The sequence below is a fragment of the Crinia signifera genome, chromosome 5, assembly GCF_055691185.1.
Source record: "Crinia signifera chromosome 5, ASM5569118v1, whole genome shotgun sequence".
Taxonomy (NCBI): domain Eukaryota; kingdom Metazoa; phylum Chordata; class Amphibia; order Anura; family Myobatrachidae; genus Crinia; species Crinia signifera.
Genome location: NC_139221.1, coordinates 295744234 through 295765598, shown reverse-complemented (window position 1 = coordinate 295765598; position 21365 = coordinate 295744234). Strand labels below are relative to the sequence as shown.

Below are 21365 nucleotides of genomic sequence, written 5' to 3'. Positions count from 1 at the left end.
CAGATCTGCATTTTTGTGTAAAAAAATGTAATTTTTTACAGAAAAATGCAGTTCTGGCTCAAAATTTTTTATTTTTACAAGGAATGAAGGAGACAAAGCACCCCAAAATCTGTGCCCCAATTTCTCCCGAGTACGGCAATGCCTCACGTGTGACCAAAAAATACCAGTTGGGTGCATGGCAGGACTCAGAAGGGAAGGAGTGATTTTTGGTGGTGGAATGAATGGTGGGTGCTATGTCGCATTAGCAAGACCCCCGAAGCACCAATACAGTGGAACCCCCCCACAAGTGACCCCATTTTAGCCACCAGCTTTGGGAGGGGGGCTGGCGCTGCGGCTGGCGGGGGGTGGGAGGGGTGCTGGTGCTGCGGCAGCCGGGTGGGTGGGAGGTCGGGGGGCTGCCGGGTGGGAGGGGGGGGGGGGGGGGGGGGGCTGGCGATCGGTGGTAATCGGTGCGGTATATACACACACACACACACACACACACATATATATATATATATGTGTGTATATATATATATATACAAATATATATACACACACACATATATATATATATATATATATATATATGTGTGTGTATATATATATATATTTATAAATATATTTTTTCAGTGCATACTGTACATTTAATTTTTAACTTTTTCTGCAGCTTGATGCTGCTGCTGCTGCTGCGGGGGGGAGGGGGGAGGAGGGCAGCGCTGCGTGCGCTCCAGACGCTCCAGGGGAGCCGGGGGAGCTGCTGCTGCTGCCGGGTGAGTGCCCGGCGGGTTCGAGGGGGGGCTGCACATCGGTGGTGATCGGTGCTGTACTTGACAGCACCGATCACCAGTGAATCCCTGTGTTACCGAGCGGCTTAGCCGCCGGTAACACAGGAAACGCTGTGAATGGCTGTTCAGATTTGAACAGCCAATCACAGCGATCGCCGACCGGGGGGGGCACCCCTGCCCCCCCTGGGCGGCGAGGGGGGATGTCTGCTGTCAGGGACAGCAGACATCACCTAACTGTCACTGCGTCTCTAGACGCAGTGACAGTTAGAAGTCATGACGTATATATACGTCATGTGTCGGTAAGTACTTCCCGACCATGACGTATATATACGTCAAATGTCGTGAAGGGGTTAACATTGTAAGCACCCCTTTACGGTGCTTATACAATTAATAATCTTATAGGGGGGCCATTTAACATTGAAAACACCCATTAGGGTGCTTATACAATTTTAAATCGTATACCATTGTATATGGCATACAATGGCATACAATGCGATGGTATATGATGTAAAATTGTATAACATCGGCTGCCATCGCGTAACATCGCATCGCATGGCTGCTGTATTACCACCTTCCACTTTATCACTTCGCAAATCTTAATACATCTGCCCCAATGTGTGGCATTTTTGAAGGATAGAGAGCCAGCTCTGCGACCCAGGAGTTTGTCAGGTCTGTCACTGAAACAGGGCAATTAGTGAAGGTTGGATGCAGTAAAATTAACTACAAAGCCCTTAGCTATAAATTAAGGCTTTTATTGTACTGGAATAGACTTAAATCTAGTTTAATAATTTAATCATTTACTTTATTCTGATATTGCAAACCCGTTTAAAACATAAAAAAAAAAAAAAATGATGTTGGAGCCATCCTCTGGCCTCATCCTTCATTCCTGTCATGGTGGTTATTTGCTAAATCCCTGCGGTGGTTGTCTGCTAGATCTCTGCCAGAGCAGCTATAAAGCGGCTGATACCGAGTCACATGCTAGTCTGCTGCAGTGCTCAGTTATTAATATACAGTAGTTTTACATCTGTGGGGCTAATTCGGAAATGGACGCAGTTGGTGCAGCAGCTACATCTTTGGATGTAACTGATGTGCAAAGAACATCATAATGCTGCAGGAGTCATGTTATGTAAATCCGCCTCCTGCCGGCTTCTCTGATCCGCGGCTGCACCGAAGACTCAGCATCAGATCTTCTGCAAAAACATAGGTCATCTGAGCAGCCTTTAGGTTACTCAATATGGCCAGGTTATCTGCAGCGGAAGATCCAGATCCAGAATCCGCTCACCATTGCCATCTCTCCTGTTAATCTTGCGGGAGATTAGAGGCACCGTGAGCACATCTCATGTAGGTAATCGTTCAGGTTTGCGTCCATGTTTGAATCAGGCTCTGTATGCAGAGTTGCACATCACACTACCCTTATCCATACGCTTGGTGTTGAAGTAGCTATTGTCAGGGCTGCCATCAAAAATTGTGGGGTGCAGGACTGACAAATTAGGCAGGGCCTTCCACCCCCTTCTCAAACCCCATGCCTGGTGAGACCTCCGGTGTCCGCAGCACTCGCGGTACTACTTTACCTCTGCATTGCTTGATGGGAAATGGTAACTTTGCTCAGGACAAATTATACTTAATAGTCCAGGCTTGGGACTGGAGTTTCGGCAGTCCCCTCTGGTGGCGGCCCTGGCTATCCTCTCCTGCAGTGTAGCCCGCACCCAGTACACACAGGTTCACAAAGTTTATTTGTGACAGCTACAGTAGAAGCCGTCTGTTAGCTGTCACAGATGGACTTCTTAAACCTGTTGCCTCATGATGAAATTGTGTCTCCTCTGGTAGATATGATACTTCTTCATCTTTGTGGCCACTACTACGCCAGTTACGTTAGCCGCTACTTAAGCAGGGCCGGATGCTACGGGCGGCAGCTGCTGGACCCAGCGGCTCACCTCACACATTGCAGCGCCGCGAACCAACAGTCGATGAGGTCGGTGGCGTTTTGCCCAAACCAAAATGGCCACGGGAGGGCTGCTGCACATGGGCTGTTGCGCGCAGCTCCCCCCCATGGTCCTTTGTGGAGCGTGAGTGGTGGTTCCCTCCTTTACTCATGGCTCCCACCTCTGCCGTCAGCTCATAGACCACCTAACTGTCGGCTCAGACAAGCAGCTGTGCAGCGCCTGTGATGCGCTGCGTTGGGAGGATAGTGCCAGGTCTGCCATCCCGGTACCCAACACTCTGAGGTGTGTGTTTGTTTAGCCTGTCCCCCCTGGCCATAATATATGTGTATATTATATATATATGTGTGTGTGTGTATGTATATATGTATGTATGTGTATGGGGGGTGGCAAAAATAGTTGTGCATGGGGGCGGCCTGGCCCCTAAATCTGCCCCTGTACTTAAGCGGTACGTAAAGATTTTCGGCGAGGAAGTACCACACCCTCCTGTGTCCACGCCACCACCGCGAACCACCGAGCCCGAAACGTGGCGAGCTAGGCGAGCCCGTGAGATGCAATGGTGCTACATAAGTTCTGTAGCGTAAGCGGAGGCCGCAAAGATGAGGAAGTATCAAATATATATATTATAGTATATATTATACCTGGAAATCCCCCTTTACAAATCCTGTGTTTGCCACTGTGTGCCTAGTACAAGAAGTTCCTTAAAACCTATATAAATAGTTTCATGTTGAGGTGATTGTATCCGAGAAATGACTAGAAGAACGTGATATTAAGCGCTGAAGAATGCATGGACATTTCAGTAGCTTTGCTACATGGTGGTTATTAATCACCGCTGCTGTCATCACCAGATAAAGAGACTTTTAAGCAGTGTATGAAAGTTGCAATAGTATGTGGCCAGCCAATGAGCTTCATGCCCTGCGTACCATGTGACATCTTCATTTACCAGACCCTGCATTATTTCCCTAAGTGAAGCCTCCCATCTCCCAGTAACGGATATGGACATCCCAATGCTGCTGCTGCCTGTATTCCCTGGAAAGTGAGCGCAGAGCAGCCTGTTGCACTGCTGTGACTGCGCAGGCTGACTACTTCTGTGCCTCACATATACAGTATCTATATACAAATCCCTATATTCCCAGTATTTATTTGTACAGAAAGCGGAGCGTGAGAAGAGGCATCTCTGTATTCCAGCTGCGGGAACAAGAACTCTTTGTCTCTGCCTTCATGGCAATGCTGGGTTATTAGTTCATAAGCTTAGGGGGACTCCACAAATGTACGTCTATGGCAGCGAGGAATCAGATGAGGTGAGTACAATGTACTTTCAGAACTTTCTCCCAACTAGTGTGATGTCATTTGTAGATTACTGCTGCTGTTAATTGTTGCAACATGTAACTAAACAGACGTGGTATCCCGGTATTTTATTGATATTAATCCATGTAACCTTTGGTTTTCCTTTTGTTTGTTTTTATTTATTCATAAATGATGAGAAACTGTTGAAGTGGTGTCATTGCGTGCAGACGTCTGCTAGTGCAGCATGTGGAGAAACCCCCTGGATATGGATTTTATTATTTTCCACAAGATGGTTTGGAGACCATTGATTAATAGAGTTCTATACACTTACTGGGGAAAGGCAAAGTTATGTGGCTGCTGGGGGGATGATTGGACAAAGACCAGCCCTGAAAAGTAACCAAAGGTCACTCTAGGGATCGGTGTGGGTCATTGGGTCAGCCAAAATTAGTTCGACATGCATTGGGTCAACTACTGAAGGTCGACGGGGGCTTAGGCCGACATCTGAAATAGGTCGACATGGCTAAAATCGACAGGGTTGGGAGGTCGACATTACCATTAATTCAACAATGGCAAGGTCGACAGTCAAACGGTGGAAATTCGTTTTTCACGTTTTCACGTTTTTTTGTCCTGAATGACGACATTGTCAACATGGACACCGTCAAGGATTACCACGTCCCATAGCATGGCTCGCTGCGCTCGTTATGCTTCGGGCACGGTGACTTGCTAAGCTCGGCACACTATCATTCCCCCGCCACGCCGTAGTGAATGGTAGGGCATTAAATACCGCCTGTCGGCACATGTCATCTCAAAATTTTTTGAAAAAACACGTCAACCTTTTGACTGTCGACCTTGGTATTGTCGACCTAATGCTTGTGTCAACCTTACAACCCTGTAGACCTAACCCAGGTTGACTTATTCCAGATGTCGAACAAAGCTCTGTCGACCTTCAGTAGTCAACTCCGTGCATGTCGACCTAAATAGGGTTGACCTAGGGACTGTATCCCCCAGGGGCTTGGACAGGATCCTTTCATTTATCTTTGATGTCACCCTGTGACATCTTTAAACCAGTTAAACCCTTCTGAGCAGCACTGCAGGGAAGGGGTTAATATTAATAATTATATGGTATTTGTTACCTAGACAGTTCCGAAAAACAGAATGGGAAAAAAAATTATATTTATTTTACTTATTTGCAGTTTCTTATATAGCGCAGCATATTCCGTTGCGCTTTAGAGTTGGAAACAAAAGTGATTAAACAAACTGGGTAGATACAAACCGACATAGAGGTAGGAGGGCCCTGCTCGCAAGCTCACAATCTATAGGGAATAATAGGAGGGTTACATCAGGATATGATTCCATAGCATGGCAGTCCCATCCTGATGGGATGTAATGAGATATGAATGCTACTGGAGGTTGTGTGGGGGCCTGGAATATGATAAACTTGCCCGAAGAGGTGAGATTTCAGGGAACACTTGAAAGTTTGGAGGCTAGAGGAGAATCTTAATGTGTGTGGAAGGGCATTCCCCGAAAAAAATCCTGCAAGTGTAAGTGGGAGCGAGCAATGAGTGTGGATGAGAGACGCAGATCTTGTGCAGAGCGGAGAGGTCGGGTGGGGATATATTTTGAGATAAGCGCGAGATATAAAATGGTCTAGTCAGAGTTATGGCCTTGAATGTAAGTAGAAGTATTTTATATTGAAGGCGGTAATATACAGGCAACCAATGGAGGGACTGACAGAGTGGATCAGCAGATGATGAACATCTAGTCAGGAAGATCAGCCTCGTAGCTGCATTCAAAATGGATTGTAGTGGTGAGAGACTTTTCTTAGGAAGACCAGTCAGGAGACTATTGCAATAATCAATGTGTGATATAATGAGTGCATGAATTAGAATTTTTGCAGTGTCTTGTGTAAGGTACGGACAAATTTTGGATATGTTTTTTAGATGCATGTAACATGATGTAGAGACAGATTGAACTTGAGGAATAAAGGACAGGTCATGACCCCTAGGCAGCGAGCTTGTGGAGTAGGATTCATTGTTGTGTTCTCAGCAGTGATAGAGATATCAGGTTGGTAACAAATCTTGGCTGGTGGGAATATGATTTGAATCTGTTTTGGAAATGTTGAGTTTGAGGTAGCGAGATGACATCACAGATGAATTGGCAGAAGTAAGAAGTAAGCAACTTATAGCTGCTAGGGAATAGTGGGACAGATGTATTAACCCTGGTGAAGTGGAGATAAAGTAGAAGATGATAATGCACCAGCCAATCAACTCCTAACTGCCATTTAAAAAAATAGCTGATTGGCTGGTGCTTATCACCTTCTTCTTTATCTCCACTTTATCTCTTCGCCAGGCTTTATGCATCTGCCCCAGTGTCCAGGGGTGGATTTAGGAGTGAGGGCGCCCGTAGGCACAACAATAATGGCCGCCCCCCCTGCCTAATTGTATTATTTTTATTGATTATTTATAAGCCCCCATTTGATTGAATAGAAGTAGGACAGATTACATGGACAGTATCTGCATGCCCTATCCATGTACACTCTATATAAGATGGAATATGGAACAGTACAGTGGATATTTCAGGCTGACAGCACCAACAGAAGCATCCAAGTGCCGCCCCCAAACATGTGCCGCCCCTAGGCACGTGCCTCACGTGCCTAATGGGAAATTCGGCACTGCCAGTGTCACGTGACTGGCTAGCACTGCTAACAGATTGGGGAGAGGGGGACATAAAGGGGAGTTTCTTAGACGTGAAAATAATGGTTACCCATAAAAATACTTGATCCTGTTTCAAAAGTGGGCAGAGAAGCAGCTGCGTATAAGGCCGATATAAAGCCCGTCACTGGTTTACAAGAGTGCGTCTAAATGTGCAAAGACTATGACGCCCACTTTCAGCGTGCCCTACAGTATGTCACCTCCCTGGCATCCCCCAGGAGCACCCAATACACTCTAACTACAGCTCTTTCAGCGTGCACTACAGTATGTCACCTCCCTGGCATCTCCCAGGAGCACCCAATACACTCTAACTACAGCTCTTTCAGCGTGCACTACAGTATGTCACCTCCCTGGCATCCCCCAGGAGCACCCAATACACTCTAACTACAGCTCTTTCAGCGTGCACTACAGTATGTCACCTCCCTGGCATCCCCCAGGAGCACCCAATACACTCTAACTACAGCTCTTTCAGCGTGCACTACAGTATGCCACCTCCCTGGCATCCCCCAGGAGCACCCAATACACTCTAACTACAGCTCTTTCAGTGTGCACTACAATATGTCACCTCCCTGGCATCTCCCAGGAGCACCCAATACACTCTAACTACAGCTCTTTCAGCGTGCACTACAGTATGTCACCTCCCTGGCATCCCCCAGGAGCACCCAATACACTCTAACTACAGCTCTTTCAGTGTGCACTACAATATGTCACCTCCCTGGCATCTCCCAGGAGCACCCAATACACTCTAACTACAGCTCTTTCAGCGTGCACTACAGTATGTCACCTCCCTGGCATCCCCCAGGAGCACCCAATACACTCTAACTACAGCTCTTTCAGTGTGCACTACAATATGTCACCTCCCTGGCATCTCCCAGGAGCACCCAATACACTCTAACTACAGCTCTTTCAGCGTGCACTACAGTATGTCACCTCCCTGGCATCCCCCAGGAGCACCCAATACACTCTAACTACAGCTCTTTCAGTGTGCACTACAATATGTCACCTCCCTGGCATCCCCCAGGAGCACCCAATACACTCTAACTACAGCTCTTTCAGCGTGCCCTACAGTATGTCCCCTCCCTGGCATCCCCCAGGAGCACCCAATACACTCTAACTACAGCTCTTTCAGCGTGCACTACAGTATGCCACCTCCCTGGCATCCCCAGGAGCACCCAATACACTCTAACTACAGCTCTTTCAGCGTGCCCTACAGTATGTCCCCTCCCTGGCATCCCCCAGGAGCACCCAATACACTCTAACTACAGCTCTTTCAGCGTGCACTACAGTATGCCACCTCCCTGGCATCCCCAGGAGCACCCAATACACTCTAACTACAGCTCTTTCAGCATGCACTACTGTATGTCACCTCCCTGGCATCCCCCAGGAGCACCCAATACACTCTAACTACAGCTCTTTCAGCGTGCACTACAGTATGTCACCTCCCTGGCATCCCCCAGGAGCACCCAATACACTCTAACTACAGCTCTTTTAGCGTGCACTACAGTATGTCACCTCCCTGGCATCCCCCAGGAGCACCCAATACACTCTAACTACAGCTCTTTTAGCGTGCACTACAGTATGTCACCTCCCTGGCATCTCCCAGGAGCACCCAATACACTCTAACTACAGCTCTTTGTGCGTGCGCTTGGCATCACAACTGCTACGGTGCACACATTCAGTCACATGTACAAAATAGCCCCTGTGTCTGACGTCAGCATTGTTCCTGCCTCTGAATCAGGCCCCTTGTTCTAAGTGTCCCTGATAATAGTTCCCACGCAGCTATATAGACTTTTATCTGTCATTCTATTTGTTTTCTTTCTACCCAGTCTCTCACTAATTATAACGACTTGCAATCGTCCAAAGATTGAAACAATATCAGTTAATCAGACACAGATGGAAGCTGAGATAATGTTTTGTTACATAAGAGGAAGGAGATGCGCACAGTTGTTTTCCTGTAAGTGTCTTCCGTGGTATCCTTACTTCTAGCAGACATACGGTGATTAGTTCCTAGACCCGTATTCTGTACCATTCTCTTACTCTCGTTCAGCATATACAGCCTGTGTATGTGTTAGATGTGGCAGCTGTCATGACACTGACTATTACCTGTATCTACCTGCTGCTGCATTACAGTAAATGTGCTATTTTATGACATCTTTACTAGGCCAAAAAGTTTTTTTGGGCTCACCCATATTCCTCACAATATTTAAAAACATTTAACACTTTTTAAAATTTCTATTCACAAATGTCTGTTAATCAATTTAGTAAATAAGGGCCTACTTGTTCAAGCCGTTTTGTAGCTAGTTTATGTGTTTATGTATAGTTTAAAGGACTTGGCATTTGCTGGGTGACCTAATACCCCTTTTCCACTGACAGGAAAATCCCAAGTTACTGTACTACACATAAAGGCTTAACAACCTGGAAATTCTGGTGCAAGGAGGCCTCTAGGCTCCAGAACCGATACCTGGTTGTTCCCGGATCGGGATTTGACCCAGTGTTGAACTGTGTTCCAAATGTACACACATGCGCACACACACACTCACTCACTCACTCACTCAAGACTTCAATCTGACATCTTCCAAACCTACTCCCATAGTTACTCTGGTGGCTAGTCCTCCTCTCCTATTGTTGTCCAGATCTCCTCTCGTAGCGGGAGCTACTGCGGCTCACACATTGAGGAGATGGGACAGCCTAACACAGCTGCTGTGTAAAAAAGGAGATATTTGTAAATGGAATGTGGGTCAGATCTATACAAAATATATTGTATAAAATAATTATTTTGTATATGGAATGTGGGTCAGATCTAGACAGATCTATACAATATATATTGTATAAAATAATTATTTTGTATATGGAATGTGGGTCAGATCTATACAAAATATATTGTATAAAATAATTATTTAGCATATCAGCCACTGGCGTATTTATAATGCGTGAAATGTATGCCGTGGACATGGGCCCCCAGGGTCCACTGGGGCCCACACCACACACTCAGCACCCATTTTTCTAAATACTTACCCTCCAGAGTCACACAGCAGCATCGCTGCAGAAATCAGTGGGAGTATTTTGCACCTGTCTGGGACAGTGCTAGGGTCCCTAGTGCCTCTGCAGTGCTGGCGGCTAGAGACGGGGGGGGAAGGGGGGGGGGAGGCAATCGCATGCTGCACACAGGACTCCTCCTCACTAGAAGCTCCCCTGATATAAGCAATATAATAGCTCCTAAATTGGAAATAAAATAAAGCACACTGCCATGCGTGTCTACTCCATCCAGAAATGACCACTTTTGACTGAAACTGGGAACTTTTGAGGTCATCCATTCTGGATCTTTCCCACCAAAATCAGGTCCACCAAAAGGTACAGTTGGACAATAGTCATCGGTGGTGGACTATAGCTGTTCGTAGTTCCAAAACTGCCCATACAACCATGAGTTTTGGAGTAGATTGCATCTCATCTAGTTCAAAATGCATGCACTATCATAAAGCAGTGTGCTTTTTTTGGACTAGATGCAATGCAAATCTAGTCCAAAAAGTACACACAGCAAATACTTTTTTTACTATGCGATGAGATGTGCGCGGGAGCGCGCATCGCATCACAAGCCCAAAATGCACTATGTGTGGGCACCACAAGGGTTCATATTCAGGCAAACTCTGAAAAGACTGCGCCTCGTACTATTTATACAATGAAAATGCTGCTTGCTCACAAACTCTTGCTTTCCTAGAACCTGGGTTGCACAAGTTGAAAGTTGGTCTCCTCTTTATGGTGCTTGGAGCGCGTCTGTGACATCTGAGCATATACAGGCCTTGTTAAGGAATCTAAGTTGAAGTCCAAATCATGTTTTGAGATTGTATGTGCTGACAAACCGAGTAGGAAGTGATGGACAAAAATGTGACTCAATTAAAAATACAAAAAAAAAAATCAACTTGAGTTTTGTTGTCAACCAGCATTTCATTAAGATATTTCTAAAAATATTCTGACAAGCAGACATGTGTTTTTGATTGAGGCAAAAGACGCGTGTTAGCAGTCCACACACACAATTATGCATGATTCATGGCTTGGGAAGCTGGAAGCAAACATCTCATAGGCCAGTATATTTCATATGTTTTACTTGTTCTGTCCAAAGTGATATGTTAATTGCTGGGATTGTCAAAAGCCCAATTCTGGTGATGCTGTTCTGATCTGGCCAACTTTGATTAAGGCCCATTAGTTGGGGGATCAGCAAACTCCTATATGTTAAAAAAAAAAACAGATTCGGTTACGCTGATCATTTTTGGATCAGAATCAGTGAATCAAGGATTTCCAATATGTAGATTTTGCAAATGACCTGACTCGGGCATCAACAAAACAGGCAATTGACACTACAGTATTAATGGCATATTTGCATCCCCCCAGACCCCCTCCCCCCCTTAACCCCCTTTGGCCGCCCACTTACAAGAGACACATGAGATGGGGACCCTATGACGCATTATACACTGTATCGCGTCATAGTAGCCCAGACCCACTATATACAATGCCTAAATTTACAGAGATGCATAACGGAGCCATAATGACGCCATTGTAGGACTATGTTCCCGATCAGCCCACTTTACCACTGGCCACACCCCACCATACACCGACTGGCAGTAAAAGCAGCAGAGAACTTTTTCATTGGCCTGTATATTGCTTATTTAATATACTGTATAGCTTTTTATTTGTAGATCATTTTTTGTTTGTATGATTTTAATCTCTCTCATCCACTACGGCATGGCGGGAGAATAAAATAGTGTGCCGAGGGCAATGAGGCACCGTGCCCGAAGCATGGTGAGTGCAGCAGTACACTTAGACTGTGTCCATGTTGACTATGTCGACATTTGAGACAAAAAAAAATGTGAAAAACTCACGTTGACCTTTTTAATGCTGACCTTCCCATTGGTGAGCTAATGCTTATGTCTACCTTCTGACCCTGTTAACCTTGACCCTGACAACCTATTTTAGGTGTATACTGGAGGCCTGTTGACCTTCAGTGGTTGACCAAATGCATGTTGACCTACTGTAAATTGGGTCAACCCAATGACCCATACCCCAACACACACCCACACTCTCGATGCAATGTAGGAAGTACAGCAAAGCCGTGTCGTTTCCTGGAGCAATACAAACAACTTGGTTATATAAAGACAAAAGGAAGCTACAAAGGAAAACAAATATGTATTAATAAGCATTACACAAGCCAACAAATTACATTTCTCCAAACATAGAGAACCCACATTAAGGGGGGAGAACATGTTTCACCAACCTCCAGCTGAGAACGTTCCTACAAAGTCATTTACATCATTGAATCCAGTAGAGAGACCATGAACTCCACACTGATCCGGGACATACTATTTTTACTGGCGGCTTTCCAATTGTAGCATTCCATTGTATGGTGTGGACTCGATGGCTATTCAAAGTTAAATCAAGATCGATCATGGGTGGCTTTTGTGCGTGTGCAAATAGGATTTTTTTCTGATGCGAAAATCATATAAATATCTTTTCCATCAAAAGAATCTCTTATTGTAACATTCTTATCTTAAATAAAAAAAAACCACAACATTTTATAATACTGATATTGGTATAATATTGATAGAGCAGCCAAACTCACTATTTCTGCTAAGATAAGGGACCAATACACCTGTGGAGTATTGGGGCAATTCACCTATCCCCTGACCGTCGTGCTGGGAGATTGGGGATATTAAACATTCAGAAAAATCCTGATTTCCTAATCCCAACGGCAATTTTTTTTTTAAACATGCTATATAATATCACCGTTCTCCCTATAGAATGGCAAATCATCGATGCACGCCAGTCAGTGCATCCAGTAGGGGACCGGCGCTGCCGGCAGTTGGAAGATCGGGGGATTGAGCCAGCAGATCTATGGGTCCCTTTTAAACTGCATCCACAATTCTGCCCTTTGTACAGATGGAGCGGGAGACATCTTTGGCCGGCGCTCGCCAGATCCCTTGCACTGGCGAGCGCCGGCGATAGAGACTGGGACGCGCGTGCGTCACACGCACGTGCGTCACAGTTTCCAGTCGCGGGGGGGAGGGAACCCTGTCCGTCTCCGCTTCAGGGAGACGGACAGGGTTAGGGGGGGTGCGGCAAGGTGGTGGGCACCCGGGGTGACCGTGGCGAGGCGGCGGGGACCCCCGTTGTAAGGGGACGCGCGCGCATCTCGTGCGCGCGCGTCCCCTTACAGCGGCTGGTGGGGGATGGCGGATGGCGAATCTTCTGCCATCCCCTGCAAAGATGGGACACGCTACATCTGTCGCTGCATGATTTGCATGTTCCAAATGTAGGGAAATACGGGTGAGACTGCAGCAGAAAAATAAGGGGTCTGGTATGACGGCCCAACAGTTGGGATTCCGATGGTCAGTACACCGACATCTGAATCCTGACCGCCAGTATTCCGACAGGAGGGCTAGCGCAACTAGAATAGTCGGGATCCCAACTGTTGGGCCATCTTCCGGCACCCTAAAATAAGCTGGTCACGTTAATTTTTTCGAAGCATTCACATAACAGAATGGTATATGTGCCTCTGTCTGTACTGCAGTGCACTAGATTGCTTCAGTGCCATTTTAGTACATAATCATCAATCAGTAGCAAACATCAATATCAGATGGGACAGCAAGATGGTAATATGTGAAGAGTGAGTGCAAGATGTGACTGTGATCAGTAATTAACAACAAGTTATAAGGGATGGGTGATGCTGGCTGATGAGTCATGACGGTTGAAGGATCGGTGAGTCATGATGGACTCCCAATATCTCAGAATGATGAGTGGTACATGATGGTTTTCTATTGACCACATCTGTTTAAGTCTTAAAGTAAAGAGAAGTTCCAGTACAATATGGAGATTTCCATACTGTACACTGCATTTCCAGAGCCCTATATGGAAGCACCTCTGGATAATCTAACCGGATACACAGTATGTTCTACCGTATCTCCTTATCGTGCTTTCTTATAAATCTCCCGCTGTGCACAGCAATTAGGACATGATGTTAGCAGGCAACCGCCATCCAATTAGGTAACTTATGTCCCCCACCTATTAACTTATTGCTGACCATTCGCAACTTGGTTGACAGGGGTCCAGCATTTGTGGAGGTGGCACGCCGGCGTTTTCTGGAGTGCCCCAGAAAACACCGGCGGCGCCCAGCCATTGGGAGGGAAGGGCGCTGACATCAGCAGTGCCCCCGATATCCCCACAGCTTTCGCAGCGCCAAGTACTGTAAGTCTAGACTCACTCGGCAGCTATAAACAGGGGGAAATCCATGTGATGGTGAGTGGTGCACAGAGGCGGGGATCCACACTGGGTGGGGGGTGTTTTTTTTTTATACCTGATCGCAGCCCAGCGATCAGGGCCCTTATTCTGATCGGTGCGGATTTTTCCGCATGCGGTCGTACCGCCAATGGTTTTCGACTGCGCATGTGCAGAGGTCACTCTGCGCATGTGCAAGCGGTTTCGCCGTACGTATTCTTTAGACGCCGCACAGGGGGCGGAGAGGGGCGTGAAGGGCTACTTAGCCTCATTACCCTATGCATACGCCCCGCGTTTCATGGGCGTTCCCATGCAAACGCAGGGCGTATGCATGGTAATGAAGCCGTGACGCATGTGTAGGGAGCGGGCAGCTGACATCGCCGGATGTCAGCTGCCCGCCCCCATACATGATTTCATACGGACAAGTGTCCGTGTGGTCTAGGGTGGCGGGCGCTGGTGGAGCGTGCGGCCCTGCATTCGATGTTCGGCGACCATCGAATGCAGGGGCTGCTCCCAAGATGGAGGAGGCGTATCCCCGTCCACTTTCATGCGGACCGCCACATATCCGCGTACGGACGGAGGTGGCGATCCGTATGGAAGGCGGGGATTCGCCTGCACGGTCCTGGCCGCATATTTATGATCTGGCCGCACCGATCAGAATAAGGGCCCAGGTCTGAATGGGCCTGAAGCTGAAAATGTTCAAGGGCCTATTGTATGAAGTGAAGGAGGTTAAGCCAGTGCCATGTAGGCATGTGGAACCCATACACTATAAGGTCCTTATTCGCATGCCAATGGATGATTTGCATAATCATCTCTTTGCAGCCTTGGGTGTGGCGGTGACCATCAAAAGATTTCTTCAGTGCGCGTAGATCTGAAACACCTCTATGGTGTCTCAGACCTGCCAGCGCCCTGACATCAGCTGCCCGCCCCTCGCACCCGCTTTATCTGGGAATTAAAATAGGAGCGGCCAGCATTCTCATGGGATTGCCCATGAAACGCTGGGTGTTCCCATAGGCAAATTCCTCGGCCCTTCGCCCCACACCTCCATGCCCCCCGCACGGGGGACCGATTGAATTAGAGTAACCCCATTAGTCCCAATGTCATGTAGGCATGTAGAACCCATATCCTATACACCCCAAAATATATAAAAGTACAACATAAATTGTGGAGGCCTGGTGCTGCAGCTCCACCCACCCTATTGTTATTCTGGCTCTGGTTTGCCATTGTTCTCCATTATTCTAATACCTTGATACTGTATATTCCCTGGCACCGGCTGTCACCCACCTTGCAGTGGACTGACAGGTGACAGTTTGTCCCATTATATGTTATGCAGTGCCCTGTACTCGCTCGCTTTAAGGGGCCTTTTTGGGGTTTTGTCGCTTGATGCTGGCTTGTTCTCCAGAAATGACAATGTGACGGACCTCATGCTGTGACGCCTGTGGTTTCTGTGGGACTTTATTATACTGTTGTTTTTGATTACTCAGTCATCATGTTACGATGTTTATATGTGTTGACATCGTTGGTTTCTTCCCAGCACCCTCCCCGGAATGTGTTTGTTTGAATGCATGGTCACATGACCCGGAGGCGTGTCTTTCCAGGGGGATAATAATGTGTATTTATTTATTTACCATGTTATGAAGAGTGATAGGAGATCAGCATCACTGCGGGAGGTGGTGTATTCATCCATATGTGCATGCTGTATGTTATGTTTTACATGTATTTATTAAACAACACTTTCAGAAAAGCACCCTCTAGTAATCCCTATGCCAACCCTAATGGTGTGTACACATTAAAGATGTGCCTTAAGATCCTATCCATGATCTGATCAGATAGGATCGTGGATAGGATCTTAAGGCACATCCGATTTGCATCCTATCTTGACTATATAGTGCAGATCTGCACTATATAGACAAGGCAGCCAAGACTTTCTGTCTTCCGATACGTGAACGCGGATCGGATCGGGATCGCAAGGGTTAAAACCCTTGCGATCTGCATCCGATGCCGATCCGATGTTGACTATATCGTCAACATCGGAAAGGAAATCGGACCGTGTGTACACAGCATAAGACTCTATAGCTAATACCCTAACTTCTAATTAACACTAATACCCTAACCCAATCTGCTACACTAACCCTAATACCTTATTTTTAATAAGGTGGGGTGTGGGTGGGGTGTGATCAAACTCAAATCTAAACTGCAGTGTAAAAATAAAGCAGCGAATATTTACACTGCACAGAAACAAAACAACCCGAATCTAACTCTATCTGCACATTACATCTGCCCCACCTGCAGTGCAGCATGTTTTTGTCCATCTTCAATCAAATTTGTCTGCGGTTATGTCTGAATTAGGCACCAATGTGCACATACTAGCCGATATGCAGTATAAGTATCATTAACGATATCATTATTGGGGATATTCGTAACGATAACCGACTAATGTGTACTTACTTTTAGAACAATTGGTATGTTCTTGTTGACAGTAGCGAGGAAGGAATTGTGCAGTTCCAACTGATGACATCACCGCAATATCTTGTGCTTGGCAGCTGCTGGACGTTTCAGTGAAACTGTGCAGCCTCCTAATTGATTTAGCAGAAACAGCACCGATTTGCGAAACCACTGATTTGCGAAGTGACCCCAAGTAATTCTGCCGCACTTCTGGTCAGTAGCAGTAATATATCGTATGGGCCAGAGATTGTGGCCTGGCAGATGGTTTACATCCTGTGGGCCGGTGGGTGGGCAGTGCAGACCTATGTGTATTCTGTTTTCTAAGAAGCAAACGATAATGGGATTGTGCATTGAGTACTACTGTATGTGAAATCAAAATAAAGATTTAAAAATAAGTCTAAATTGAATGTAACCGTATCCATAGCTGTGGTAATTGTAGGACCAAGCGTGTGCAAATGCCATACTTGATTAATTGACTGCGCAAAGGTTTTGTGGCCACCTGGGGGTAATGTGGATTCTTGGGTCCAATTTACATTCATAGGGTACTAAGTGCTAAAGGATTTCTCAGCAACTCTTTTCCCAGTAAATGTACACAGATGACTGCACATTATGGAGCTGATGCAAATCTCTAACCGCTTTATCGTCTCTGTTGTACCAAAGTCATTTCTGTGACTAAAGCCCTGTACACACCGGGCAATTTAATCCATTATCGCTGGGTAAATGGTTGCTGAGCGACCATATTGCAAGGTTTTTTTTTGTGTTGCGGGTGGTAAATCGCCAGGAGCGCGGTCCCGCTGCCAGCCCTTAATGGTCGCTGGTCCCAGGAGCGTGCTCCTCTGATTATGGCAAAAAATTGCTGGTCGCTGGTGCACAATGCACTGTGCACCAGCGACCAAAGATTTCTAATCAAAGTGAGGTAGAGACAGAATAAGACAGAATTGCTTTCATTTTTCAGCCAAAATCGCTGGTCGCTGATGAAAAACGTACACTGAGCGACATATTGCTGAGAGATATTAAGCCAAAATTGCTCAGTGACCATATTGCACCGTGTGTACACAGCACTAGTGCTAGTAAAAGCCCATCCCCTTGTGTACAAGTGTCCGCCTGAATGTGTAATGCGGGCGCCTGCCTTGTGCATCTTTAGATGCAATAATTCAGTTACATTCAGATTCTGCTTCTGAGAATGGCCTCCAACGTAAGTGTTTGCGTTTGCTACCAGTTAGGTGGCATGCCCGTGACCGCATCTCTGTACGTTTGATTAGCTATGTCACAGTGGGGCAGAAGTATTAAGCCTGGAGAAGAGATAAACTGGAGATAAAGTGAAAGGAGATAAAGCACCAACCAATAACCTCACGCCTGTCATTTTCAAACACAGTTGGTTGATTGGCTGGTGCTTTATCTCCTTTTACTTCATCTCTAGTTTATCTCTTCTCCAGGGTTAATACATCTGCCCCAATATCTACATCACTGCCCATAAATGTTGTGCATCTCAATAGTGATTTTGTGTGTACTTAGGGCAGGGTTGCCTACCCCCCGGAAAGGTGGGCAATCCTCCCGGATTCTGCCTCACCCTCCGGATCTCCCCTGCAGCTACCCGGCTGCATCATTGAATTACCGCGATTCGTGGCTATTCGCCGGGAGGGGCGGGGATAAATATGCAAATATCACCATTTAGCCCCGCCCCTCCGCGAGACTCCGCAAATGGGGGGGGGGTTCCAGTGCCGGGGGCGGGGCTTGATGCCGTCTACATCAGGCCCCCGCCCCCACACGTGATGCCTACAGACTCCTATCCGGGCTTCTCCCGGAGAGGAGAATTTAAAAGTAGGCAAATATGACTTAGCCCAGGGCTGGGCAATTGCGGCCCTCCAGATGTTGATGAACTACACATACCAGCATGCCTTGCATCAGTTTCAGCATGGCCACATAGCAAAACTAATGCAAAGCATCCTGGGATGTGTAGTTCATAAACATCTGGAGGGCCGCAATTGCCCAGCCCTGACTTAGGGCCTGAATGCCCCCTGTGATGTCAGCTGCTGGGCATTCCCATATGGTAATTAGGCTGGCCGCTGCCCCAGGCCCTCTCCGCCCCCCCCCCCCCCCCCCCCCGCCCACTGACCCAGCAATCCCACTATTCACAGTGGGTACACGCACCCAGTGCATGCACATGCGCAAAAATGTGCATACGTGCAGCCCTACCATAGGCCAGGCTGCGAACTTATTCTGGATGCCAGAATACCCCCTGAATCCGGACTGAATCGGTGCTTTATTTTCACTTTATTCCTGCTTTATCAATTTACCAGCCCCAGCACTTCTGCAGATCTTCTTCCTATACTCACTGTTGTAACTGCCCTACTACAGTATCCGTTCTCCTTTCCTACACACAGTCGTCTCCTGGCACTGCTTCCAGTGGTATCCTGTTACATCACACAAATCTCTTGCATACCAGGAGTCTTATCTATAGCCTGATTATCCCCTCACCTTAGACATGGTGCTCAAAATAATCTCTCCAAGTATGACAGGTTTAAATATGGCATGAAAAAGAACGATTTGGTCATATCCAGAATAAATATTGTTTCATTTACAGGAATCCCCCTTTACAAATAAATAACTGTGACATAGGCTACCTTACACTTTTAAACTTTAAGAAATGTGTGTTATGGGCATACGATAAACATTAATGCACTACTCCAAGCTCACGCCATCTACGAAGACAGAGATGGTCATCATCCTATATAATAAAAGGCTAATTGTGCTCCTCACCTTTATGGGGGCATTTCAAGTGCTTCTCCATTAGGGTGCATAGCTGTCAGAACTGACATCACTGTTATGTTATTCTGTCATTTTGATGGGCTGGTAAATGGAATCACTATAATAGGCCAATGATGGCTAACCTTGACACTCCAGCTGTTGTTGAACTGCACATCCCAGCATGCCCTGCATCAATATTAGCATGGCCAAATAGTAAAACTGTAGCAGGGCATGCTGGGATGTGTAGTTCAACAACAGCTGGAGTGTCAAGGTTAGCCATCACTGTAATAGGCTCTATAGTATCTCTTATATATTTAGCCAGATCTGTCTCTCAACCCCTGTGGAGAACGTTCCTGTGTAGAACAGTTTCACTTTCATGTGTATGACGTTCCACCCCCTTGACATCACCTCCCCCCGCCCAGCCAGGGCTACAGTACACGCCCACCATCCACCATTACTCCACAGCCACCATCCACCATTACTCCTGCACATCCCTACCCTCTGCCAGGACCCCCGCGACTCCCCTCCCGCGATTCGCGGGACCCCCCGCGACCCCCCCCCCCGCGCGATTTGCGGGACCCCCCGCGACCCCCCCCTCCCGCGAATCGCGGGACCCCCGCGCCCCCCCCTCCCGCGAATCGCGGGACCCCTGCGACCCCCCTCCCGCGATTCGCGGGACCCCCGCGACCCCCCCCTCCCGCGATTCGCGGGACCCCCGCGACCCCCCCTCCCGCGATTTGCGGGACCCCCGTGACACCACCTCCCTCCATTCGCGGGACCCCGCACCCCCCCTCCCGCGATTCGCGGGACCCCCGCTTTCCACCCTCCCGCGAGTCGCGGGACCCCGCGACCCCCCCTCCCGTGATTCGCGGGACCCCCGCGAACCCCCCCTCCCGCGATTCGCGGGACCCCCGCGACCCCCCTCCCGCGATTCGCGGGACCCCCGCGACCACCCCGGTATCCGGACTATTGTTAGACAGCACTTACATCGACAGCCATTACATCGACACCATTAGTTCGACAGCTCAATAGGTCGACATGGTTTTAGGTCGACATACCATTAGGTCGACATGTCATTATGTCGACAGCTCATTAGGTCGACAGCTCATTAGGTCGACATGTTTTTAGGTCGACACTGCCATTAGGTCGACAGTGTGTATTTCGACAGTCAAAAGGTCGACATGGGTTTTTTCACTGTTTATTGAGCCGACATGTGCCGACAGGCGGTATTTCATGCCCTACTATCCACTAGGGCGTGGTGGGAGAATAAAATAGTGTGCCGAGCGCAGCGAGGCACCGTGCCCGAAGCATAGCGAGCGGCTGCGGTACACTTCAAACAGTGTCCATGTCGACTGTGTCGACATTTCGGCCAAAAAAAACAGTGAAAAAACCCATGTCGACCTTTTGACTGGCGACATAGAATCTGTTGACCTAATGGCAGTGTCGACCTAAAAACATGTCGACCTAATGAGCTGTCGACCTAATGAGCTGTCGACATAATGACATGTCGACCTAATGGTATGTCGACCTAAAACCATGTCGACCTATTGAGCTGTCGAACTAATGGTGTCGATGTAATGGCTGTCGATGTAAGTGCTGTCTAATATCCGTCCCAGACCCGACCACCCCCTCCCGCGATTCGCTGGACCTCCGCGACCACCCCCTCCTGCGAAACGCGGGACCCCCGCGACCCTCCCGCAAATCGCGGGACCCCAGCGACCCCTCCCTCCCACGAGCCCCCTCCCGCGATTCGCAGGACCCCTGCATCCTCCCCTCCCGCGATTCGCCGGACCCCTGCGCCCCCCCTCCCGGCATTTAAAGGGCCCCCCGCGACCCCCCCTCCCGCGATTCACGGCACCCCCCCCCCCCCTACTGTGATTTGCGACCCCCCTCCCGCAATTCGCGCCGCCCCCTCCCACGATTCACGGAACCCCCCGTAGCGCCCCCCTCCCGCGATTTGCGGGCCCCCTCGGCACTTCTCGCGATTTGCGACCGCCCCCTAATTCACACATTCGGGGACCCCACCTCCCGCGATTCATGCCCCCCTCACGCAATTCACGGCACCCCCCACACCCCCCTTCCTGCGATTCGCAACCCCCCACGACCCCCCCTCCCGCGATTCACGAAACCCCCCGTAGCGCCCCCCTCCCGCGATTTGCGGGCCCCCTTGGCACCTGTCGCGATTTGCCACCGCCCCGTAATTC

The 21365-nt window shown here is 48.0% G+C and overlaps 1 protein-coding gene across 4 annotated transcripts in view; it reads left to right on the top strand.

The window, feature by feature from the left end:
* Positions 1-21365, top strand: part of CACNB2 (calcium voltage-gated channel auxiliary subunit beta 2) — a 275681-nt gene that overhangs the window by 158391 nt on the left and 95925 nt on the right. The window contains exon 1 of one of the 4 annotated variants that reach the window (XM_083189326.1): positions 3717-4008. The exons of the other annotated variants lie outside the window; for them this stretch is intronic. Within the exon in view, the coding sequence (XP_083045452.1) occupies positions 3976-4008 (33 nt within the window). The 5' untranslated portion in view covers positions 3717-3975. Of the gene's footprint in view, positions 1-3716; positions 4009-21365 lie in introns of those variants that run through there. 4 annotated transcript variants of the gene reach the window in all.